Source organism: Ambystoma mexicanum, chromosome 4p (genome assembly GCF_040938575.1).
Source record: "Ambystoma mexicanum isolate Mex_15411 chromosome 4p, UKY_AmexF1_1, whole genome shotgun sequence".
Taxonomy (NCBI): domain Eukaryota; kingdom Metazoa; phylum Chordata; class Amphibia; order Caudata; family Ambystomatidae; genus Ambystoma; species Ambystoma mexicanum.
This window is the reverse complement of record NC_090927.1, coordinates 277,451,619-277,475,512: the sequence shown is the minus strand read 5'-3', so window position 1 is coordinate 277,475,512 and position 23,894 is coordinate 277,451,619. Positions and strand designations below refer to the sequence as shown.

At 48.2% G+C, this 23,894-nt stretch overlaps 1 protein-coding gene across 1 annotated transcript in view; it reads right to left on the bottom strand.

Annotated features, from left to right (window-relative positions):
* LOC138452820 (meprin A subunit alpha-like) overlaps positions 1-23,583 on the bottom strand; it is a 142,639-nt gene extending 119,056 nt beyond the window's left edge. The window contains exons 1-4 of the mRNA XM_069605161.1: positions 23,046-23,583; positions 19,131-19,248; positions 18,535-18,710; positions 1,373-1,591 (exon numbers count right to left, since the gene is read on the bottom strand). Coding sequence (XP_069461262.1) covers positions 1,373-1,591; positions 18,535-18,710; positions 19,131-19,248; positions 23,046-23,583 — 1,051 coding nt within the window. The remainder of the gene's footprint in view (positions 1-1,372; positions 1,592-18,534; positions 18,711-19,130; positions 19,249-23,045) is intronic.
* Positions 23,584-23,894: the final 311 nt, after the last annotated feature.

Sequence of the window (23,894 nt, the reverse complement as noted above, 5' to 3'; positions counted from 1 at the left end):
CTTCCCCAACTTATTGCCCTTGGTTTCGTCTAGGGCAAGAACTTGGTGGTGGGTCAATATCCCGGGATTAGGATGCCTCCCTTGGTCTATAAGGCTATATTATTTAAAGACAGTTGCATGGGATAACAATGAATCCGTGTTTTGGAATATATTTGTTGTGTGCATAGAAAGAAATGTGTTTTCAACATTTCTCTTTGTGTTAAGAAGATATCACATTAAAAATCAGTCTGCGTCCTTGTTGATCTAGTGTAAGCATTTTAACATAGAAAGGGATTGGGGCAGAACCTGTGAGCTCCATTCCCTCTTATAGAAACTGGAACATTTTGCAAAATGATGTTGATCCATTTTTTGAGACAAGAGCATAATTTAGATAAGCTGGCCCCTTGTGCACCAGTGCTGGTGCACAAAGGCAGTGACTAACTTAAACTAACTTTTCGCGCTCTGAAACACTTGTGTATGAGCCCGATATAAATACACTATCACTTCATTCCATTTCAAACCCTAAATGAGAAAATGAATGGAATGCACACATCTGCATATAACTCTTGATAAAAACCAACAAGGCCCCAATGGTTGGAAACATGCTGAGGGATCCACATTTTTTCCAAGCACCTCTTCGAGTTCTTGGCTCAAATGGACACAACATAAAAAGCCTTAGGGGCGATTCACAAAGATTGGCACTGGAGCAAATCAGAGATGCCAGTGAGCATCTGGGAGATGGTCAGATGCAGATGTGATTCACAACCATTTCCCAAACGCATCCCAGGGATGATCCAGGCATCTCCCCCTTTGCTCCAGTTCCAGGTTTTGTGAATCAGGCTTAAGGAAGCAGGGGCGCATCAGTGGGGCTGATGGGCTTCTCTGATTTGCTCCTAACACCCTCCGGCTGATTCACAAAGCGTAAACCTGGAAAAAATACGCTGATGCCTATAGCATCGGAGATGGTCAGCTGGAAATTAGGTTAACATTGTTTTGCTAAAATGCATCTCAGGGATCCTCCAGGTGGGCTCCACTTTTGGGCTCTTTGAACCAGGTATAGGGAAGCAGGAGATGATTTGCTCCAGTGCAAAGCTTTGCGAGCCGATCCCCATGGACCACACAGACCAGTAGGAGTGTTTTGTCAAATCCCTTTGCTAACTAAAATCTGTATTAACTCCAAGGGAACTGGCGCAGGTGTGTGGGGTGTGTGAATATTTAGGGCACCCTGCAATCTTTGTTTTTTATAATCTGCATGATTTGTATACAACTCACATCTAAGGCATCACCCACCACTGTTCTATTTCAGACCCTAAATATTTCCCTAACAATGATCAATACCTGGATTTGGCCAGTGGCAGGATTCCAATGGCAAAGATAATTAGAGGAAACTTACTGCAATTGTACATGCGATTCAATCTCTCCAAATCAATCTTGCTCATGTCGAATCGTTGGCCAATGAGGTCATTAAACGCAGGTAATTTTGTGGTGATTGTGGGAACGTCGTTTTTGTTGAAAGACAATGGTCCGTAGTGCATCACAGAGTCATAATCGTATGGGGTGTTGAGGTCGGTGATGAAGTCATCGTCATATCTGTCAAAGGCGTACGCGTACCCTGAAAAAGAGATAGATATGAAACAATCGTTCCGCTGTGACAAAACATGGTCTGGTAATGATTTCCCAAAGGGGAGAAAAATGAAACAACAACGAAAAACAACTAGCTATTAAGAACATGAACACACAAACGAAAGTAAGACAGGACGGCAGGAGGATTCATACAGTATTGGTCCTAGCATGCTGCCCTAATCCCCAAATGATAGGCTGGTGATACAGGATATTCTACTTAACAGTCACTGAACGAAAGAAAAGCATACATGACATGACTTGTCAAATTAAAACTGTAACAATTGACCTTATATTATTAGATGCTATATACATATCTCTGGATCTTCCCAAAGATAAAGCACAAATCATCCAAAAAACCAGCTAGACTCCCTTCACCACATTACCAGACAAAACACACACACCGCAGGAGCCCCCACAAGAGGGCCAGGTATGTCCTATAGATAGCTAAGACAATGGCATCAAAGTCTACCTTCTTTAAGCCCACCCTCCTCATCACCCTTCGAAGGACGTCATGAATTTAATTAAATGAAAATAAAAAGTTGACTACAAATGAAAGAGGCCTATTCGCAAAACATGTTGGGTGGCGGCAAATGGAACTATGGTCGCAAAGAGTGCCCAGGCGAACTGCTCCTAACTCACAAAACAAATGACAACAGGTGGCATTCAAAATTCACGTGATCAGTTTGCACAGCAAGTGTGCAGTTTGCAAATATGCATATCTACGGGAAAGTAGAATGGGGCGGGGGGTTGTACCTCCATCAACACCCAATTTGCCTATGCAAAACGGATGTCCCTATCATAGTGGCAATGGACGGGTTATGCACGTCAGAGACACGCCTTCAAAATTAGCTGGGACTTCCTGTTTCACACAAAAAGTGAACCTCACATACTCCTTTTCTATTTTGTCGCAATTTGCCCCTGTTGCAACACAGGATCTATGAGATTTCGATCCCTGGTTAATTTGCAAAGGCTAACACAACTTTGGGTTCCTAGCCGCTCTGGTGGTAGTCCCACAACAACATTGCTGACTGCTAGTAAACTTGTCAGGCCCTGAAAAGCAGAGGGTTCACTTGCCATAAGCGCAAATCAAAAATGCATCCCTCTCTGAAGTCCTGCCTCAAGTGCAGCATTACTGTCTGCAGCAAAACCTGCCACAGCACGAGGAGGGTCTTGCGCAGCAAGGATGCCCGTCTACTGCCCCGTCCTCCCAGCACGAGGAGGGTCTTGCGCAGCAGGGACGCCCGTCTACTGCTCCAGCCTCCCATTAGCCAGTTGTTGGTCTTGTGCAGTGCCAGGTTAACCATTAGGCCAAGCAGTCACTGGCCTATGGGTCCCAGTCCTTTTAGGGGCCCTGTGACAACGGATCAAAATAAAGGGGTGCAGTTAAATTAAAAATGTGTTAGGAGATAATTTGCGGGGGGGACCCCGACAGCTCGATTGCCTAGGGGCCTCCACAGGGTTTAATACGGCACTGATCTTGTGCCTTCACCCGAAATAGCCTCCTGAATTTCTGTCTGCACCTTCCATAAGCTTGCTGTTTCTGCAAAATAAGTACATTTAAATAAAAAAACAGAAAACAATAATGATCTTGAGCTGGAGAACCGGAAAGACTTCCTCTGGTCTGCTGTGTCACCATCTATTGGCAGCGCTAAGTGTTTACAGTGTGTGACTTGCCATGCACTGCCCTAAGCCATGATTTCCAGAAACAGGCGCTCCTTTCAACGCTATTGTTTTTGGTTTTGTATTCATGTCCTGTTCACATGTTTTAATTGAAGCCACCAAAAATCATGACTAGCTCTGGGAGTGCTCACACAACTACATTAGTGTTGTGCCATTATTAAGTGAAATTCTGATTAGATCCTATTCTGGCCTGAATTAGTATCAAGTGGGAACTAAGGCTTCTATGCACTATAACCGCACGTGTACTACAACTCCACTCATAGATGAATCAGTCACAATGGTTACACAGACAAACGTGTATAGTGTAACCCTTTGCCTTGTTTGTTTGTTTGTTTGTTTGTTTGTTTGTTTGTTCATTCATTTATATGGCGCTCCAAACCCTGAGGTATCTGGGCGCATAACAAGTTACAGGTTGCAATTGCTCTACCCAGGAGAGCAATTGTACCATAGGTAAAAGTTACGTCATAAATCATAGGCAGTGGCAATGGTTAACATCACAGGTTATAAAAGTAGACATAGAAAATTACAGGATGTTCACAAGGTTTTTACAGCAGACTGAATATACATAGCAGTGACCTTAGTGTTGGGGTTTCGTCCTTGGCTGCATGCGTGCCCGCAAGCCCCCATCCTGAAAGGACCACATTGCTCACACGTTCTTTCAGTTCGGGCTTCCCGGTCGCTCTGCCGCGGCCGGGAACGCCCAGTTTATTTATACAGCATGCAGCGGCGTGCAACGTCACGCCGCCGCGTGCGCGTTCCACACGGGGCAGCGCCACACTCCTCCTTTTTCGGGAGGAAACACAACTGCTTTTATTACTAAACACTACAAACCACACAACACAATAACATCAACATTTTACGCCCATACCCCTTTAATGTCAGCCACCCGGGTCCCCTTTAGTCAGGCGTACTGTCCACATGTCCCAGCACGTATTCGCTGAGGTAAGCAGGTTTCCCTCGCCCAGCCCTCTGGGGGTACCTCCCGCTTACCTCCGGCACAGGAAGTCCTTCCGCAGCAGTACCCCGGACAGGGGAATGCGGTGTGTCCAAGGGACCTCCAGCGTCCTCCGGCACCTCCGCTACATCCGGGTCCAGTGGTGGTTCAGTTCGTGGATCACCCAGCTTCTTAAAGAAACTGACGTTTCGGGTGACGGCAGATTTTCCATCCGAGGCCGTCACCATGGACCCCTTTACGGCTACCACGTCAAAGGGCTCCGGCTCATAGGGGAGCGAGAGCTTCCCATGGGGGTGTCGATTTCGAATGAGCACCTCATCTCCAGGTTCCAGCCGCTGGGGGCGAAGACCCCTTCGCACGTTCTCCTGGTCAATCCTGACCCGCCTGTCGGCCTCGACCTGCTGGTTGTCAATTACTCCCGGCTCCTTCTCCCGGACCTCGGGCAGTAGGCCCCCGGGACATCACCTGAACAGAGCCTCCGCCGGGGCCACCCCCGTGGGGACATGTGGGTAGTGCGGTACACTCGCAGGAACTGGTAGAGGGCTCGTTGAAGTGGCTGCCCTTGTCCATGGGCAATCCTGAAGGTCTTATTGAGTGTCTGCATCAGTCTTTCAGCGTCACCATTTGCTCGGGGCCACAGTGGGGATATCTTCCTGTGCTGAATCCCGCAGCTCTCCAGGAACTCCGAGAACCACTCACTTTGGAACGGCGACCCATTGTCCGAGCACAGAGTGATGGGGAAGCCATGGGCCGCAAACACCTTCTCCGCGGCCACAACCACGTGCTCGAAGGCCACCGACTCCACAAACTCCACCTCCGGGTATCGTGAGTACTCATCAACGATTACGAGAAAATGGGTGCCTACAGACGTCGACCCAAAGTCCGCATGGACGACCTCCCAGGGCCGGGTCCCCCGGGGCATCGCCTCGATGACCGGCTCTCAATGCACGGGAGACGTCGCCTGGCACCACACACCACACATTGCATTGAGTGCCCTTGCGGTCTGAAATATGTCGGGCAGACTATGAGATCAGTTCACCTGAGGATTTCCGAGGATAGATCCAAGATCAGGTGCAAGACTTTGCAAGCACCATTAGTACCACATTTCTTGGAGGCAAGACATACCCCCAATGATATCAAATGGTGGGTCTTAGAAAGAGTAAAAGGAGGCTCTAACCTCCAGAACAGTCTACTGTACAAGGAATCACGATGGATACATCATTTAGATACGTACCATCAGGGACTAAACGAAGCCTTCCATCCGGTCACACATTAAGCACCTTGCCTGTGATGAGGGGAGCCTGATCCTCAGATCATAAAATTTACATACAGGCTCTGTGTACTCCGCACACACCTTTGCGAACACCCCCCGTGTCATACACAGGAGCCGAGCCATACACTTCACCCACCAGATCGAAGCCTTCACACTATACGTAGGTGGCATCACTCATGCTCCCACCTACAGGACAAATACACCATGTAGCTGTAACTGTTAGGCCAGATTTCAGCCTTTATCAACAAGTGGAGTATACAGTAGGCTTATGCATCATCTATCACCTTCACAACAATGCAACACCCAGCACCCTTCTCTCACTCCATTCTCTATTTACAGGATGAATTAACTCCTTTTCGGGAATGTTTTGGCTCGCCCTTCAGCCACTACAGAAGCGGTATCCAGGGCAGTTTTCACCCACCGCGTACCACTATTTCAAATCACTTGTAACAGCACCTTTCCAGACATCAGGGCACGTTTAATCCACCCAGCTCCGCTCATCAAGGCACATGTCCGGACTTTAGACTACATTTCCCAGCAGTGTCAGTAGTGTTTTTGTAATCCGGGCCCCTCTGCTCCCGGGCTCCAATCGGGAGCTCGGCTTCCTTTACCATAGCAACGAACGCCGCGCTGCACAGTGCGACTCCGGGAGACAGAGAAAGCCACGAGTCTGCCGATCCCGCGCACATTCTCTGTGCAGACCAAACAAGCCCAGAAGTAAGTGCCCACATGCGGCCCCCATGATGCGATCCACATACCCAATACATGGGATATGTTCACGGGGCTCGCGCACGAAGTTTTGTTCCCTTGTCCTACCCTAGTGCTCCAGGCGAATCATGTAACAGCCGGCCGCGCTGGAACAGACCCCCTCTGCACATAGGCTGTGTACCGTGCCACTGCACCACGCGCGCTCTCTCTCAGCCAATACATACATGGGTTCATTTTGTTTCCCTATAGGCCGATTCACACGTGAAATTTCACTCCGGCATCCACGCAGCCTCCAAGGGATAAAATCTGGTCTACTCGACTCCAAGTACTAGAGGGCACTGTCCCAGCTACACCTCTCCTGTTCTCCCAGCCTACCTTTCCACCCAGGCTCCATACACGACCACGGTGCAGGTAGGAAAAGATGTTTGCCTATACTGGTGGCTTTCACCCATTTGCTCACCAGCTTACCACGAGGCAGTAATATACATCCCTCTTTTCTTCTCTTTCTTTCTTGCTCTTCTGTGTCCTGCTTCCTTCCTGGTACCATACAGGACTCTATATACAGACCAGGACCTAAGAAGAGAACTCGGACAACGTTGTCCAGCCGTTAAGTGCCACTACATGGCACAGCAGCAACCCCACAGTAGGAGAAGGGGTGTCTCAACCTTCCGGACCACACTCGAACCCAGACCTTAGGATAAACGCCACGGCAGGCAAATCTCCAGCCGATTGAGCAGAGGTACACAAACTACAATACTACGTCAGAAAATGCTTTCTGACTGGTTAAGTGAGGGACAATTACAACCTCTCCTTGTTTTTAAAAAAAGCTTTTCTTTTCTCCTTTTCTTTCTTCTTTTGTGTTTTGTATGCAATCACAGGGTCTTGAACTAACATGCCCTGATGAAGGCGGATGTAGGTGCACACTGAAAAGACCGCCGAAACGTGAACTGCTTGAGAAGCTTGCCAAGCATCACGTTGGCAAAGAATTCTTTTACCACATAGAGACCCGTTGATAGGGCAACATTGAAGCCCTGAACTTAGATCAAGACAAAAGGAACTGTCTCAAAGGGAATGAACTTGATATAAAAAAACAAAAGCACTTCCCTCACACTTAGGGGCAACAACTTTTTTAGTTTCCTCTTTCCTCTGAAAAATGTTTTCCTTTATCATATGTAGAAGAACTTTTGTTGACATTTTAATTTCAGTTTGTCATGTTGTTGAATATGTTTCAAAAATGTCTACAATTTTCCCACTTACTTTCCTGTAGCTAAAGAATCATGAAGTTAAATGATTGTGTCTGTTTCTGAATCTATGTAATGCACAGAATGTATCTTATGCACATTGAAAATATTAATACAACTTTGTAGAAAATGCATGAATGTTTTGGACTAAATTATTTCTCCAAATGGAGTTTTTGATTTACTGTCTCCAACCTGCTAACGATTAGTGGCTAACACATTATTGTTTTGGTTTTCTTTCTCCCTCCAACCTTATCATCCTCACTAGAAAGTGGACAAATACTAGCACTAGTGGTTTGATAAGATCTTTAGCACCCTCGCAAAGAAATAGTCGAGTACTTGCTCCCTCAACAACCATTGAAACTTGGACTTAGTCTAACAAAGGGTAGGATACACCTATTGTTTATGTATCTTAGCCACACACAGGCCGCCAGAAAGTCATCCACCCTTCTCTCCAGTTCCGGGAACCAGACCTTCAGCCGCAGCCTAGCCTTGGTCTTGGCGGCGCCCTGATGTCCATGGTGGGCCAACGTGATGAGCTCCGTTATCTTGGATTGGGGAACCACTATGCGATCACCTCGGAGTAGGAGACCCGATTCTGAGAAGGTCAGCTCCTCCTTGACCTTCCACAATTGCTCGAGCCCTGTCCTCGCCTCCTGGGTCCGCCCCGCCAGGGCCTCCAAGATGGATTTCCAGGAGCCTTGCTGCATTGAGTGCTTTAGGATCTGAAAGCACTCATCCTCGGCCGCAGCTGCCTCCAGGTCCGACAGGGGCATCGCATTTGGCGTGGCCCCCTCCACCACCATTCGAACATGGTCGTCGGCCTCCTCCGCACAGGTGTCGTACTCCTCTCCCCTGCGCACTCCAGGATGCCGGGAGAGGTAGTCTGCTGCGTTATTGGCCCGGGGCCGATACACCAGGGTAACTCCATACTCAAGCAAGGCAAGCATCCAAGCATCCACCTCTCAATCCTCGCCGGGGGCTTCGAGGATGACCCAGCCAGAATGAGAAGCAATGGCTTGTGGTCTGTTACCACGGTCACTGGACGCCCCAGGACATAGAGTCGAAAATGTCTGCAACCCCAGAGGACCGCCAGCGCCTCCCGCTCGATCTGGGAGTATCGTTGTTCCGTCTCCGAGAGCGCCTTGCTGGTGTATGCCACTGGGCGGACGCTCTCGTCCCGGTCCACCTGAGTCAGTACAGCCCCCAGGCCAAACGGACTGGCATCCATGATGATCTCGGACACTAGCGCCGGGTCGAAGAATGCCATGGTGTCCTCTGCTGTTAAGGCGCTCTTAATATCCTCAAAAGCCGACTGCTCAAGTGGGCCCCATTGCCAGGTCGACTCCTTTTTCGTCAACGCCCTGAGCGGCTCGGACCCTCACGCGAGATTTTGAATGAAGCGCCTGCAGTATGTCACCATACCAAGGAAGCTCCTCACGTCGGACACCGACTCGGGGGGCTTCGCCTTCTTAATGTCCTGAACCTTCCTCGGATCGGGCGACACCCCCCCCCCCTTGAACACAAACCCAAAGAATTCGATGGAGGGGCGCAGGAACTCACATTTATCCCTATGAAGGGTGAGGCCCAGTGACTGCAGCCTCTCAAAGGTCTTTCCAAGCCTCCTCAGATGGTCCACCTATGTCCTTGCGAACACCAGAATATCATCGCTGATATTAAGGACACCCTCCAGATCTGCTAGGGCGCCCCGTATAATGTTCTGAAATACTTCTGCAGCCGATGACACCCCAAAACTCAACCTCTTGTACCTGTACAGCCCACGGTGGGTGGTAAACGTTGTTATGTACCGGGACTCGGGGTGGAGGACAACCTGATGATATCCTGCTCGAAGGTCTAGCTTGGAGAAGAACCGGGCCCCTTGTACTTCAGCGATAATGTCATCGATGGTAGGGGTGAGATGCCGCTCTCTCTTGATGGCCTTGTTGGGTAGCCTCATGTCCACACAAATCCGGACAGAGTCAGGTTGTTTAGGTTTTCTAGCCACCACAATGGGAGACACCCAGGGCGTCGGGCCCTCGACCTTTTCGATAATGTCCAGACTCACCAGGTTGTCTAATTCCTTGTCCACCTGCTCCCTGAGATGGAACGGCACCCTGCAGTGCTTCAGGGCAATTGGCTGTACAGAGTCATCAATGTGCAGCCGGACCGGATCACCGGTCATCTTTCCAATGCCGTTGAAGAGGGCAGCATACTTGTCCAGGAGGTCATTGATGTCTTCCAAGGACACCGAGTACTCGAAACTGACGATTCCGAGAGCCTCAGCAGCGGCACAGCTTAGGAGAGTGTTGTTACTCACAGGGGTCACATAGAACCGAGCCCTGATCCGGGAGCCCTCATGCTCCACACTTGCCACGAAGGCACTGTCCAGCGGTATTGGTTGTAGTCCTCCAAAAGCGAATATGCGGGCTCTCGGCGTAGCCAGGTCCGGGGGCGGGTCAAGGGCGTCATAGTGTCCCCTGGCCATTACATTGACCGACGCCCCCGTGTCCACCAGCACCGGGACCGGAGAGTGGTTAACCTCCACCACACATCTTGGCTGCCTCCTGCTCTTCCCCTTTAGGACTTCCACACTTGAAACAAAGAAGATGTTCTCTTCCTCTTCCTCATCTGCCTCGACCACCTGGGCCTCCTCTTCACCTTGCTCCACCTGGGCCACATTTGGTGGTCGGCTCTGGCGCGGAGTCCATGTCTGGGCCGGACCTCTAGGTACCATCACGGGCAGGGCCGCCTTGCACACCCGAGAGAAATGGTCAGGCAGGCCACACCTGCCACATGTTATTCCCGCTGCCGGGCACTACGTCGGGTGGGGAAGGTCGTAGCCATACTTCTGGCACGACTCCCCTGATCTTCCTGCTCTGTCCCGGGGTCCTCCGCCCGGCCTTCTCATTCCTCGGCCGCCTCGCCACACAGCACACACTTCCTCCGACTTTATTGAACGGGACCCCGCCTCCATCTTGCTGGCACGAGCCTCTGCCACCTCATGACATCGGCCCAGTTCCAATATGCGGGGCAGAGTGATGCCCGGCTCTCTCAGGACCTGCCTCCTGAGCTTGCCGGAGGAGCACGCCTGAATCAGCATCGTGCGCATCATGTCCTCTGCGTCCCCCCATGCACAGCCCAGGGAGACCATAAAAGGTGTCCAGTGTCTCATCGTCCTTTTGTTTGGCCGACAGAATGACAAATCTTTCATAGTCCACGTTGGCAAGGGGCAGAAAATGCGCAAGGAGCACCGCCTTGGTGGCATCATAGGATTGGTCCACCGGAGTAAGTGACTCAAAGATTTCTTGGACCGCAGGCCCCGCCGAGTACAGCATAGTGGCCACCATGCTGTCGTCGTCCGTCACCTGAGCAGCCCTGAAATACATGTCCAGGCGGCCAACCCACCTCCTCCACCGGGGCCCCATGCTGGAAGGTGGGCCTGATGCATCAAATTCGGGAATGGGCTGCAGGGCAGCCTGGGCTCGTGCCTGAGCCATGACAGGGAGTCCTTGCTGAGCACCTGGCTGTGCCACCGGCAGCACCTGGGGTACAGGAGCCTGAGCACCCACTTGGGGGGGCAGCTGTAGAGCCGCCGCTAGTTGTTCAACTGGAAACACTGGGGGCTGCAAAACCTGCTGATGTTGCGCCGCTTGGCCACCGTCCTGAGGAAACTGTGCAGCTACGGCGGCCTCACCCTCCTGATCATCAATGTCACTCATGGGCTTGAGCGCACAGGCACCCCCACCTAGTGTCCTGAAGGCCGCAACTCAACCACCCACCACCACCATGCCAACAAACAAAAAGCCTCCCCCCCTCTTCCAGGCACAGCAACAGTCCAGCCTGGGGGAGAGGCGGTGGTGACCTGTCCCTCGCTCACCTGGGACAGCTTCCAGCCACATAACCACCGGAGGAGAAGAAGACACCCACTGCAGCCAACCTCGTGATGATGAAGGAGGCAAAGAAGAAACCACAGCGTCCTGATGATGAAGGGGACAAAGAAAAACGCTGTGTTTCCACCTTGTCGTGGTCCACAGGGGTGGTGATGTTTCAAAAATTAAGCTACAATTGTGGAGTGGACTAAACAGGCCCTGCCATGTTAGTCCTTCCCCTAGCTTCCACTCGACGTAGGAGTCCCAAAACTGGATGAAAATTCACAAACCAGGCATGGGCGTGCAGGTTATTCTGCCTGCAAGCAGAATATCAAAAAATTAGACCTGGATCACCTTCACCCTTCAAACCGGAGCCTGATGAAGTTCCACGGCCTCAGAGACAAAATGGCCACCAGCCGTGTGTACGATCCGCAGCCACGGCGTGAAATGAAACATCCGAACGTTCCGTTTCAGGGAAAAATTCCGGAATGCCTTCACCGCCAGGCCCGGGCATCCGTTGACATTCGTCGCCACTGTTGGGGGTTCGTCCTTGGCCCCATGCGTGCCTGCAAGCCCCCACCCTGAAAGGACCACACTGCTCACACATCCTTTCAGTTCGGGCTTCCCGGTCGCTCTGCCGCGGCCGGGAACGCCCTGTTTATTTATACAGCACGCGGCGGCATGCAACGTCATGCCGCCGCGTCCCACACGGGGCAGCGCCACACTTAGATGGGTAGTTATAAAGGAATGAGTGACTTTAAGACATCATCTAAGTGGGAAGGTCTATCAGGTGCTATTCAAGCTTTAAAATCATACTAGTGTGAGAGGCCGGTTTAGTGATCAAGGGAGAACAGCCATGACTTAGCATCTTTCCTAAATGTTTTAAATGAGGGGGCTGCTCTTAGGGTGTCAGGCATGGAGTTCCAAAATTGGGGTGCCAACACTGTGAAACTGCTCCCTCCTGCTTTCTTAAGTTTGAATTTAGGAATCCTGAGGATGTTAGTCTGCGCGGTTCTGAATGGGCGTTCCGAGGTGTGTTAAGTGAATTTGTCCGCTAAGTATTTCGGCGCTTTATTAGTGAGGCATTAATAAGTGAGGTTTAAGGATTTGAGCTTTATTCTGTCCTTAATGGCTAGCCATTTCGAGGAACGCCTGGTGTTTGAAATGTGCTGTGTTCTTGAGATGCTTAACGCTGTTCTAAAGGCTTTGTTTTGGAGGATTTGCAGATTGCTAATATTATATTTACTGGTGCTATTGCAGAGAGCATTGCAATAATCTAGCTACGACAAAATAAGGGCTCGAGCTAGTGTGATGCAGCTCTCTGTAGACAGGAAAGGTTTACAGGAGTATATCAGTTTACATGTGTAGCTAGTAGCAGAGGCCGTAGCATTCACTTGTTTATTCAGGTTCAGTGCAGAGTCCAAGTAGAAGCCTAAGGTTTTGACCTCTTTTGAGTCTGTAATTATTTGGCCATCAATGATAAAAGAATTGTATAGGTTGTTGAGTTTGCTAAGTTTATTAGTTGACCCAATGAGTAAGAGCTCCATCTTATCGTCATTGAGACATAGGCCATGGTGACCATCCAGGTTTTTATGAGCAGATAGATTTTGTTAATCAATGCCACGTTAGTGTTATAGTCTCCAGAGATTGGAATGAGAATCTGGGTATCATCCGCATAGTTTGTGTAGGAGACAACCAGATCATCAAGGATATCGAATAAAGGATTCGTGAATATATAATACATGGTGGGGGAGACGCATGAGCCCTGGGGAACTCCACAGGTAACCGGAACTAGGTCTGCTGACGCAGTGGGGGAGAACACGCTCATAGATCTGTTGTCTAGGAACTACTGGATCCATGCAGTGGCATCTTTCAAGAAGTGGGCAGCGGAGATAAAATGGTTGACATAAGTCAAAGGCGGCGGATAGGTCCAGCAGGAGAAGCATGGCTAATTCCCCTTTATCCTTCCTTTCATCCATTTGATTTTTTTAATTGATGAGGCAGTTTCTGTGCCGTTTCTCAGTCTAAAGCCTGATTGCCGGGTGCCAAGTAAGATGTTAGTCTCCAGATAGGTTTAATTCTGGAGATATGCAGGCTTGTCCAATATTTTTAGGAGAAACGGTACAGTTGTTATTGGCATATCGTTTGTGGGAATAGTAGGGTCTAAGTTTGGTTTTCTTAAGAGGGGAAGAACCCAGGCGTCTTTAAGATTAGTAGGGACTATGCACGTGTCAAAGGAGTAGTTCATTAAAGTAGTAACAAAAGGAGCTAGATCCCTAGCTTCCTCTTTGAATGTTGACGCAGGACAGGAGTCACCTAGACATCTAGATGGTTTGAGTGAAGTAATGATCTTAACAACTTCATGGATTGGGACTGGTGCAAATTTAAACTGGTTAGTCGGTTTGGTTTGGTTATCAGGGGCTTCCTGAGATATGGCTTCATGTGCCTTTCGGACATTCTGTAGAAGCAACATTTTTTTAGCTGCAATTTTATCTTGGAACATAGATATTTTGTTGCACAGGGTGTCTTGGATATTAGTGCACCAAGTTTTGTTTTTGATGCACGTGTCATTAGGGGTGGCAGGGGCATCTAATTCTCTTAGAATAGAGAAGAGTTATCTAGTACTGGAGCTAGCTTTTGTAATTCTTACGTTAAAGGAGTATTTTTTGGTTTGGAGAATTTCCTTTTTGTATCTAGCAGCCAGGATAGCAAGATTGTTTTTATTCTGCTCTGAAGGGTTGTTTTTTCAGAGGGTTTAAGCATGTCTTGTTCATTACGTGTAGCTTTAAGGCTAGGAGTAAACCATGAATTCAGGTGCTTTCCCTTTGCTGAGTTTGAGCAGTGCGATTGTATCAATAGCTTGGTTAAGAGCCGTGTTGTACAGGTAAACTAGCGCTGTTGGGTCAGTGTTAGGATTAGCCATATTGGTAATGGGATGGAGGAGAGGTAGAAGGTTATTAACTGTAATGTTTCTTTTATTTCTTATTAAGGCTAGGGGGGCCATTGCAGTATCTGAGTTGTTTTTCAGGTTATCTTGAATGTTAAAGGAGATCAGGTGGTGATCCGTCCAAGCACAAGGCTCAATGGAAGTTATAGAAGTCGAGCAATTTTTGTCCGCAATCCAATCCAGGGTGCAGCCTTTAATATGAGTGGGTGTGTTGATCTTGAGGGTGAGGCCAGCCTCAGAAATGGTTTTAGCAAGGGTGGTTGCATTGGCGTCATTGGGGTCATTCAAGCCAAGGTTGTGGTCCCCGAGTAATATAATTTGAGAGCCAGGTTTGGAGCTAGTATTAAGTAAAGCAGTTATGTCTTCCTCGAATGTTGAGATGGGGCCAGGTGGCCTATATATGAGGTGCATAGTGACAGTACGGGAGGCTGATAGAGGTAGTTTAACTGAGAGGAGTTCACCAGAATGAAAAGGTAGGCGCTGTATGGTTCTCATACCCAGGTTGGAATTAGCAATGAAGGCAATGCCCCTAACTCTAGATGTTTCTCTATCTTGTCTAAGGATGGAGAAGTTCTCGGGAATTGCTAAGGACAGGGTGGGACCTGCTGCTGGGGGAAGCCAGGTCTCTGTGATGGCTATAAAGTCTAGCTGATTAGCCATGATAAGATCGGCAAAATCAATAGCGTGGGCAACTAATGATCTGGCCTTAATAAGGGCGCCTTTGATTATTGTGGGATTCTTCTCTGGGTCTTTGGTGTGGCGAGGCTGTAATGAGGGGGTGGATGGCAACAAGGAGTCTATATTGGGTTTAAGTTTAGTATTCCATTTGCAAGGCTTTGGAGGATACAATGAGTTGCAAAGGGCGACGGTAGGTGAGGAGAGTTTAAGTCTAGATCCTAGCCTAAGATTTCTAAGACTGATGGGGCAGGGTTGTGTAGTTTTAGTTCTGGTGGCGAAATGCTGAATCCATTGTAGGGGGGTCAAAGGGTTAGGTAGATTTTCAGTTATATGGTTCACCGTAGTATCTTTGCCCTGTTTAGAGTAGAGTGGCGGCAGGAAGTACGTAGGTCTAATTTCGTGGGATTGAGGTAGTGGTCTATTACTTAGACGAGGAGTGATATTCATATTGTCAAAAGTTCTGTAACCAACTATAGGTGTTAGAGGAATAATCTTGTGGTTTGCCGTATGACCTGCAACCTTAAGTGAAATAAAATAGCAGAGTAACACTAATACGGCAACGAGCTTGGTGGGAGTCTCTAACATGACTAATGTTGTTTAATGAGGTACAGGCGTATAATTGAACCAGGTGAGCCGCAATGGTAAATAAACAATTTAGGTAATGTATGCTGAGTGATCGTGCCACATCATGTGGGGAGAGCACTCAGGAAGACAAGCTTAACGCATTGTCTAGGGCAGTGAACAAGCTCTGTTTATACGTGTACAGGCCAGTAAATACATAATGGTAACATCAATGCTGTTTAGCTTGTGATGCGTGGTGATGACACAGAGAGCAGCGTAAGGTGCTATAGTACAACAACTAGATATCCTAATGTGCACTAACCGGCTAGTTGGGATCAAGGTGATAGCAATTTCAGGCCAGTTGTACTTGTAGGCTTGAAGTGACCAGAGCAACAAAGTTATTCAAGCCGTTGTTAGAGGTAGCTGCAACACAGAGAGGAGTCAGAGGGTACTAGGCATGTATAAAGCTTACAAAGTGCGAAATATGGCATATAAGGACAAGCGAGGTGGGAAATGCTTACGTTAGTTATGCTAGGCAAATATGCAAATGCAAATGAAAATCTAGCAAAACATGGTGCAATTATGTCAAAAGCACGGTTCTTACCTGCAAACAGATGGTGGGGGCGGAACAAAGTACAGGATTGCGAGGCACAGTAGTTGGGTAGTGAGAACAGTCTCAGATGTGCGGACAGAAAAGTCTTGGTAGCCCTTCCGGCCCGGACAGGTCCAGACAGGTGAGGCCTATTTCTTATGGGCCTTCGTCGCAAGGGGCCCGGCTAACGCCTTCTGGTCGCCTGTTGCAGCATATAAGCGCATCCATACTGGTTGCCTGGCAACCAGAATAAACAAATCAGGCAATAGAGGCGGTGGCCATTTTACAATGTGGTGAGGAAGCACAGATCAGTGGCTTCCACGTGTATGATGGCGTTGGGGACAATGGAGCCCAAGGTGCTGGCAGATTTCTTTCCGGTAGCCTTGTCAGCTGAGGATCAGCTGACGTTGCGGTGCTCCTGGACAGCGAATGCTGAGCCGCTCAGCTCACGTTGGTGTCTAGCTGCTCCTGCAGCGGTCAGGGTACGGATGATGGGGCAGCTGCTCCTGCAGCCTTGATGGCAAAGAGGGCTCCAGTCCTGTGTCGGAGGGGGGAGAGGAGCTCTAACTGCAGGTCCAGACAGGTGGGGCCTTTTCCTCAAGGGCCTTCGTTGCAAAGGGCCCAGCTAATGCCTCCCGGTCGCCTGTTGCGGCCTATAAGCATGTCCGTAGTGGTTGCCTGACAACCAGAATAAACAAATCAGGCAATAGAGGCGGCAGCCATTTTACAATGTGGTGAGGAAGCACGAATCAGTGGCTTCCACGTGTATAATGGCGTGGGGGACAATGTAGCCCAAAGTGCTGGCGGATTTCTTTCCGATAGCCTTGTCAGCTGCAGATCAGCTGAAGTTGCGGTGCTCCTGGACAGCGAATGCTGAGCCGCTCAGCTCACGTCGGTGTCTAGCTGCTCCTGCCGCGGTCAGGGTCCATATGATGGGGCAGCTGATCCTGCTGCATTGATGGCGAAGAGGGCTCCAGCCCTGTGTCGGAGGGTGGAGAGGAGCTCTAACTGTCTGGGTTGCTTGTGTTCCATGCAGAGGGGACGTGGCCAGGCAGTTTGGCAACGCCCATTGGTGGTAGTACCCAACATATTTGCATGTGGCCGGTACCCTTCTGCAATCGTGTAGATGGTGGTGTGGAAGGTTGCCCAGAGCATTGCCAGTGGTTAAGATTGATTCAAAATCTTCTACATATCAAATTTTTTGTTTATATTAGAACTGTGCCTGGCATTGGAGGCTTTAACTTGCTTAAGACTTAAATACTTCAGCATTTCAAGCTTCAGTTTGCACATGGTTGCATCCCATGGATATGTAAGGCTAAGTTAGGCTGTACCTTACAAAGGATCACTTTACCTTGACAGCAATCGTACCACTGGCATAAGATGACAGTACCTGCATATAAGGCGCAGCACTTGTCATGTCACCGCAATACCTGGGCATTTGAGGCTGTTTCAGCAATGGAATGCAGGGGTATAGCTGCTAAGAGACTGGTCTGCATTTTAGGCAGTGTTAATAGTCTGTGTTTGCTCTTTTGGCTGTATCCCTTGAATATCATGATCCCATGCTACATTAAAGCAGCATCCTAGTAAATATTTGACTGAAAACTAAAATAGCCTTCGCCTGATTAATTGCCAATTTGCAGTTTCATTAATGTTGTGCCTATTATTTCTTTTACCTCAATGACGCCACTTCTACAATATATCCAAAGCCAAAGGAGTTGTCGGGTCACTTCCTGTGATGTCAACAGGTGTGTGCATTCACCTGTAGTACATGTTAATGTTTAGCTTCTTTTAGGCAATGTGCACAAGGAGTTCTAGACAAAAGGAAGATATATGACCTTAAAAGGTTACTTTGATTTCAGGGACTGTTTTTACTTCTCGTGACATTATGGGCTATGGAAACACTCACACCCTACCCCCATAAGGCACTTGCTATGTCTCACAATGCCAGTATATACCATGTTTCATTGGGGTGTATGTCAGTCCTGCATAGACCTGGTACAGTCATCCTGCATAGCATTGTCTCTGAGGCTTCAGTTAGCATCTAGTTCTACTTTCCAGTCTCTTTTTCTTGTCACATTCTCAAGGCAGCTGCTTCTAGCAGGTCCCAGGCATCATCCTGTAGCATGCATCTTGAGATTACCCACCTGTTTCTGAAATGGTATTAACTCCATGCATTGATGCTCTCTCACATTCATTCACCATTCACCATGATTTATGGATGATTCTGTCATGTGCCCTAGCAGACACATTTTCACAATACTAAACCTTTAAGACTTTACTCAGCAGACGTTTTGGAATACATCAGTTGTAGCAAGCATAGCCAATCGTGAGGGATCACGGGAGCCGTATTCCAAGACATCTGGAGAGCCACAGGGTGCAGGCCCCTGCTTTCATATTGCATCATCGTTGGCACGGAAATAACATGAATTACCTTCAATAATTTCATCCCACCAAATGTGCACATAGTCATCCCGGTCAGTCCTTGAGTGCTCGTGATAGAATCCAAGTGCATGCAGCAGTTCATGCTCAACAATGGCCTTGTAGTCGCATCCTTCGCCTATCGACAGGCTCTGCCCACGGTGCAAGTCACCAACGTAGGACCAGCACCTACGGATACAAATGTGCACAAATGGGTTTATTAAATGATGTCAACATAAAGCCATGATCCAATGATTATTAACATGGTGTAACAGCGTATACCTACATTTCACTGAATACAATTTTACCTAATGAGATTTCACCAAATTTATTTTACCGAAAATGGTAGGTAAAGTGGTATATGTATAGTGGATAATAGGTGGGATAAAGGTATAACTTAGGGTAGAGAGTGGTGACGGGAGCTGCGGGGGTCTCCCCCCACATTATAAAAAAAATAAAAGTAGAAAACGGCAAAAGTTAAATTCGTTTTTCGGTGAAACGGATTCGGTGAAATCTCTATTAGGTAAAATATTTTCAAAGAAATCACATACATCCGTGTAACAGTATTCCAGTGCCTGCATAGAGGTCACTTAAGTTACGAGTGCTTACCCATCCAGTTTCTCAAACTTGATATACGTCTTCTCTCCTTCATATGGTTTGAAGTCAACACAAGACTTTAGGCGAAACATTTCAAAGGCCTGAAGAATAACACCTTTAGCATTCAGATCTGAAACATGTAAACATATAACATACCATAAGTGGAGATGGGCATAACCAGGCCCCAGGGTGACAACAATGGACAATACAGTACTGGTCAACCCTTGAGACTCGCCTTCCTGTCTGGATTGCTTTGGAAGATTGTCTTTGGGTCCTACTGTTAATTCTAAATAACAGCCCAAACATGCAGGTAGATGGACAGATAGCTTTTTGTTTGGATTACCCTCAAACACTTCATGGTGACTAATTCATTTTGTAACATGCCATTGAACATTAATGTGCAGGTCCTTGATATCCTTAGTGAATAAGCATATAGCACATTCAAACATAATCCGGATTAAAATGAATCCAAGATTTCACACTGTGCGTCGAATTGCATGTCTACTGTTCCCAGGAGTTTTTCCTGGTACCAGTGATAAGAAAGAATGTCGGGCAGTATTTCTACTGGAGTCCACTCGGTGCCGGGGGCTGCGTTCCAGGGCTGTGAGTGTTACCCATGGTACCGCAGATACTCCAGATGCAGTATAATACAAATGATCAGGTGAAGTCCAGGCGGAGTGTGCTACTTTAGTAGTAAGGGATCCCTTTTTAATACACACTTTGCAACAGTAGCACAAGGCAATAAGCAGCCAAAAGGAAAATCAAAAGTCCCAATGTATAAAAGAAAGAAGCATCTACTGTAGCCACATGATGAAATGAGGCCCTTGTTACTCTAGGTGGTAATAAGGTTATTTTGTGGGAGAGGTACTTCTCAGCATATGTGATTGAGGTACTTGACCTGCCCTCAATTTTTGAAGGTAAAGTGCGGGTGCATGGAATCCGAAGAAATCCAATGGGAGAAGATGCCGAAAAGGGCGGCGGGGGTTGCGGCGATGCCCCTCCCCCGCTTGATCGACATTCCGGGACTTTGGTGGGATTGCAGAGGGTTAGGGGGGGTCCCCTGCTTCCATAGAAAGGAAATCGGGGGACAACCAAACTTTAAAAAAAAGGAAAGTTCCCAGCGGCGACGGTTCCCTTCCATGTGCGTGAAGGGAACCGGCATTGCCGGGGGATTGCAGAGGCGGCTGCACACTTCGCTGTGCGCCGCCAGTAGGTAAGTAAGGGAGTGGGGTGAGGGGGTGGTCCAAAATGTCTGTGGGAGACAACACCGAAAGCTATTTTAGAAAAAATAACTTTCGTTTTGTTCTCCCTCATTAATTTTAGATTTGATCAGTTTCACGGTGATCCCGGGTGTATCCGTTCAATCCCTTACTTGTTGCCGTGCCAGAAAATTCTGTGGCTTGATTTTTCTATAAAAAAGGTCCCGGAAAAAGTCTTCTTTGCATGTATTTAGAGGATCACAATGATAGGGTTCCTGCTGAAAAAGGATTGCATGAAAAAGCGGGAATGTGTGGTTGTAGTGTTTCTATGCCACTCGATGGCTCGTTGCAGCAGCACTCGGTTTGGTGGTTTTCGCCGGCATTCTTCTGAGTTGGCTACAGTAGGAATCACAGTTGGTGTTGAATGGCGGATTTGGGCAACGCAGGGTACATTGACATCTTTGGTGGTGCCACATCAGAGGCAGTGATCGCTCTAAGGACGTGGATGCAATGGCAACAGATGCCTGTGAAAGGAGCAATGTTTCAGTGGAGGATAGGACTCCTGGGTGCAAATACTTGTCCCGACACTGACGAGAAGGCCAATTCTGGGAAGGGGCAGCGCAGAGGTTGCTGGTACAGCCATGTGTGTGTGTAGTGTAAAACATTTGTGACCTGATTGTCTAGTTCAGGAAAGTGCTTTCTGTAACCTCCTTAGGGAGAAATGTGGGGCTGGCCCATTCCTGATAGTGTGTTCAGTTATCTAGAGGACCTTTCTACATCAGAGCTCAAAGGACAGTCCAGGACAGTCCACTCGCTCTAGGAACTATGTATAACGTTATTAATAATTCACCTGTGTTTGTCTGCAACTTTATAGACTTAGATTGTATTACCTGCTTTGGCGTTTTTCTTTTATGTGATTCACCATTGATAACTGTCTTCCGCCTTTGTTCATTACTCAATAACATTAATCTCAACGCGGCCATTTTAGTTTTGGCTCCTTCCTGGCACAGCCTGCACGGAGGAAATATATTGCTACACAGGTGCTTTCGCAGATTTGAAGAGAGATGCAGAAATATAGGTCCAGAGTGCAACATTTCTGCATGAATGTCTGTGTGTCCACACACGGTGATGCATGAGGAGATGAGAGCAGGGATGTTATGTCACGTACCTGCTGAAAGCAGTGTCTGTTATGTTATGTTAAATTAATTTCTAAAGCGCACGTTCACCCGAAGGTATCTTGGCGCTAGGGTAGGCAGTAAGGTGCAGCAGCAAAGTACTAGAACAAAAGAGTCTTAAGGTCACGGCGGAAGACCAGATGGTTTTCGCTGGCGCAGAGAAGGAAGGGAAGTCTGCTCCAGGGAATGGCAGCCAATACAGAAAAGGCGCGACCGCCAATCCGGGACAGCCTAACTCGCGGAACAGCGATCAGTAGAGCCGACTGAGAGCGCAGAGGACGGGATGGCACATAGTGGGAACGTTTTCCCTATATGTATTCAGCGCCTTGATTGTAGAAAACGCGGTGTACCAGGCACAAGGATTTTAAAAGTATGCGTTTCTCAATCGGGAGCCAATGAAGTTGCTTGAGCAGCGGAGTCATGTGAGCACAGGGAGGAGGGCAAATCACTGCCCGAACCACAGAGTTTTGAAACAGTTGAAGGCGCTTAGTGAGGTAGCTTGGCTGACCCAGGTAAAGAGAGATGCAGTAATCTGTGGTGCTCAGAACCAGGGCAGCCACCACAGGAGCCGGATGTTTACCTGGAATGAAGGGGAGCACCTTACGTAAAATCCGTAGTTTGAAGTGCCCAGATTTACAGACAGATGCCACCTGGGGTGCCAGGGAGGGAGAAGATGAAAACAGAACACCCAGATTTTTAACTGAGGTCGCTGGTGTAGGGCACGTGCCTAGTGAAATAGGCCAGAACTCAGAGGTCCAAAAAGAATGGGGTTTAGAGGTGCCCACCACCAGAACCTCAGTTTTAGAACCATTGAGCTTCAGCCAATTAGTCGCCATCCGGGTACCAAGACCTTCCAGGCAGCTTCGTAGCCGGGACTCAGTATCAGCCCTGGTGAGGTCAAGCCAAACAAGGATCTGCGTATCATCGGCATATGAGAAATATCTAAACCCACGTGCTAGTATAAGAAGAAAGAGAGGGCGGATGTACATGTTAAAAAGGATAGGGGAGAGTGCAGACCCCTGAGGGACGCCACAAAAAAGCAGTCCAGGAAGGGAGCAAAAAGGAGGCAGAGACACTGACTGGGTCCGATCAGTCATAAAACTTTAAACCAGTCGAAGACTTGACCTGAGATGCCTGCATCAGACAGCCGGGCCAGAAGAGTGGGGTGGTCTACTGTGTCAAACGCGGCAGATAAATCCAATAATAATACCGCTCCCACCCCGCCCTGGTCGACTAACCGGGCAAAGTCGTCCATGACAGAGTTAAGTACAGACTCTCTACCCCTACCAGGGCGAAAGCAGACTGAAAGGGGTCAAAGAATCAGGATGATTCCAGGAAAGAGGAGAGAAGAATAGAAACCAAAGTCTCAAGCAGCTTCATATTGAACGGAAGCAGAGAGATAGACCTAAAATGAGCCATTACCTTAGGATCAAGAGTGGGTTTCTTCAGCAGAGGAAGCACCAGCACATGTTTAAATTGGCTAAGGATTACCCCAGTTTGGAATGAATTATTTATGGCGGCCGAAATATAGGGAAGTAGGTCGGTCGCAGTACCTTTCATCAGTGTAAGGCGGATGGCATCTGCTGGAGAGGCAGATTTGAGGCCATGAATGGCTTTGAGTATCTCAAAGTTAGAAAACACAGAAAAGGACAACCATGATGCCGTAGGGGCCGCAAGCCAAGGAGGGCTCTGACAAACAGCAGTAGCAGAAGCAGCCTTAGCAATAGCTGCATGTATACATTTGATTTTAGAAGCGAAAAAGATTGCGAGAGAGTCACACAAGACTTGAGACAGAGTGATGGCAGAGTCCATTTTAGTAGGGGCAGAAAGGGAGCTAACCAATTTAAATAGAGCCTTAGGTTTATTTATGGCAGCTTCAATCTTGGCATCAAAGAAGGTCTTTTTAGCCAGGACAATAGTCTGGTGATAATTAGTCAGCAGGTTGCGAAAGGTGAGCTTAGCTATAGTAGAGTAACATAGCCTCCAGTTCCTTTCAGCTTCTCTACAGGCCAGCTTTTTAAATTTGATTTCGTCAGAGAACCAGGGTTCTGACCTATGCTTGATGCTTTTGGACAGTTTAAGCGGGGCCATAAGATCGGCCGCTTCCAGAAAGACATTCTCAAATGTAATAAGAGTAGGAGAACTGACAGAGGAAAGGCGTTCATGTAGGGCTGTGATAAGCTCAGATTGAGATGTTTTCCGCCAGTCATGTCTAAGGGCGGAAGTTTAAGGGACTGAGGACTTGGAGGGATGGTAAGGAAGAACAAATTGAATAAGGAAATGGTCTGACCAAAGAAGAGGGTAAAGCGAAGACATTTCGACAGAAGAAACAGGGGCACATATGAAGTCAAGGGTGTTGCCTAATTGGTGAGTGGGTTTACCAATCAGTTGCGGGAGCCCCA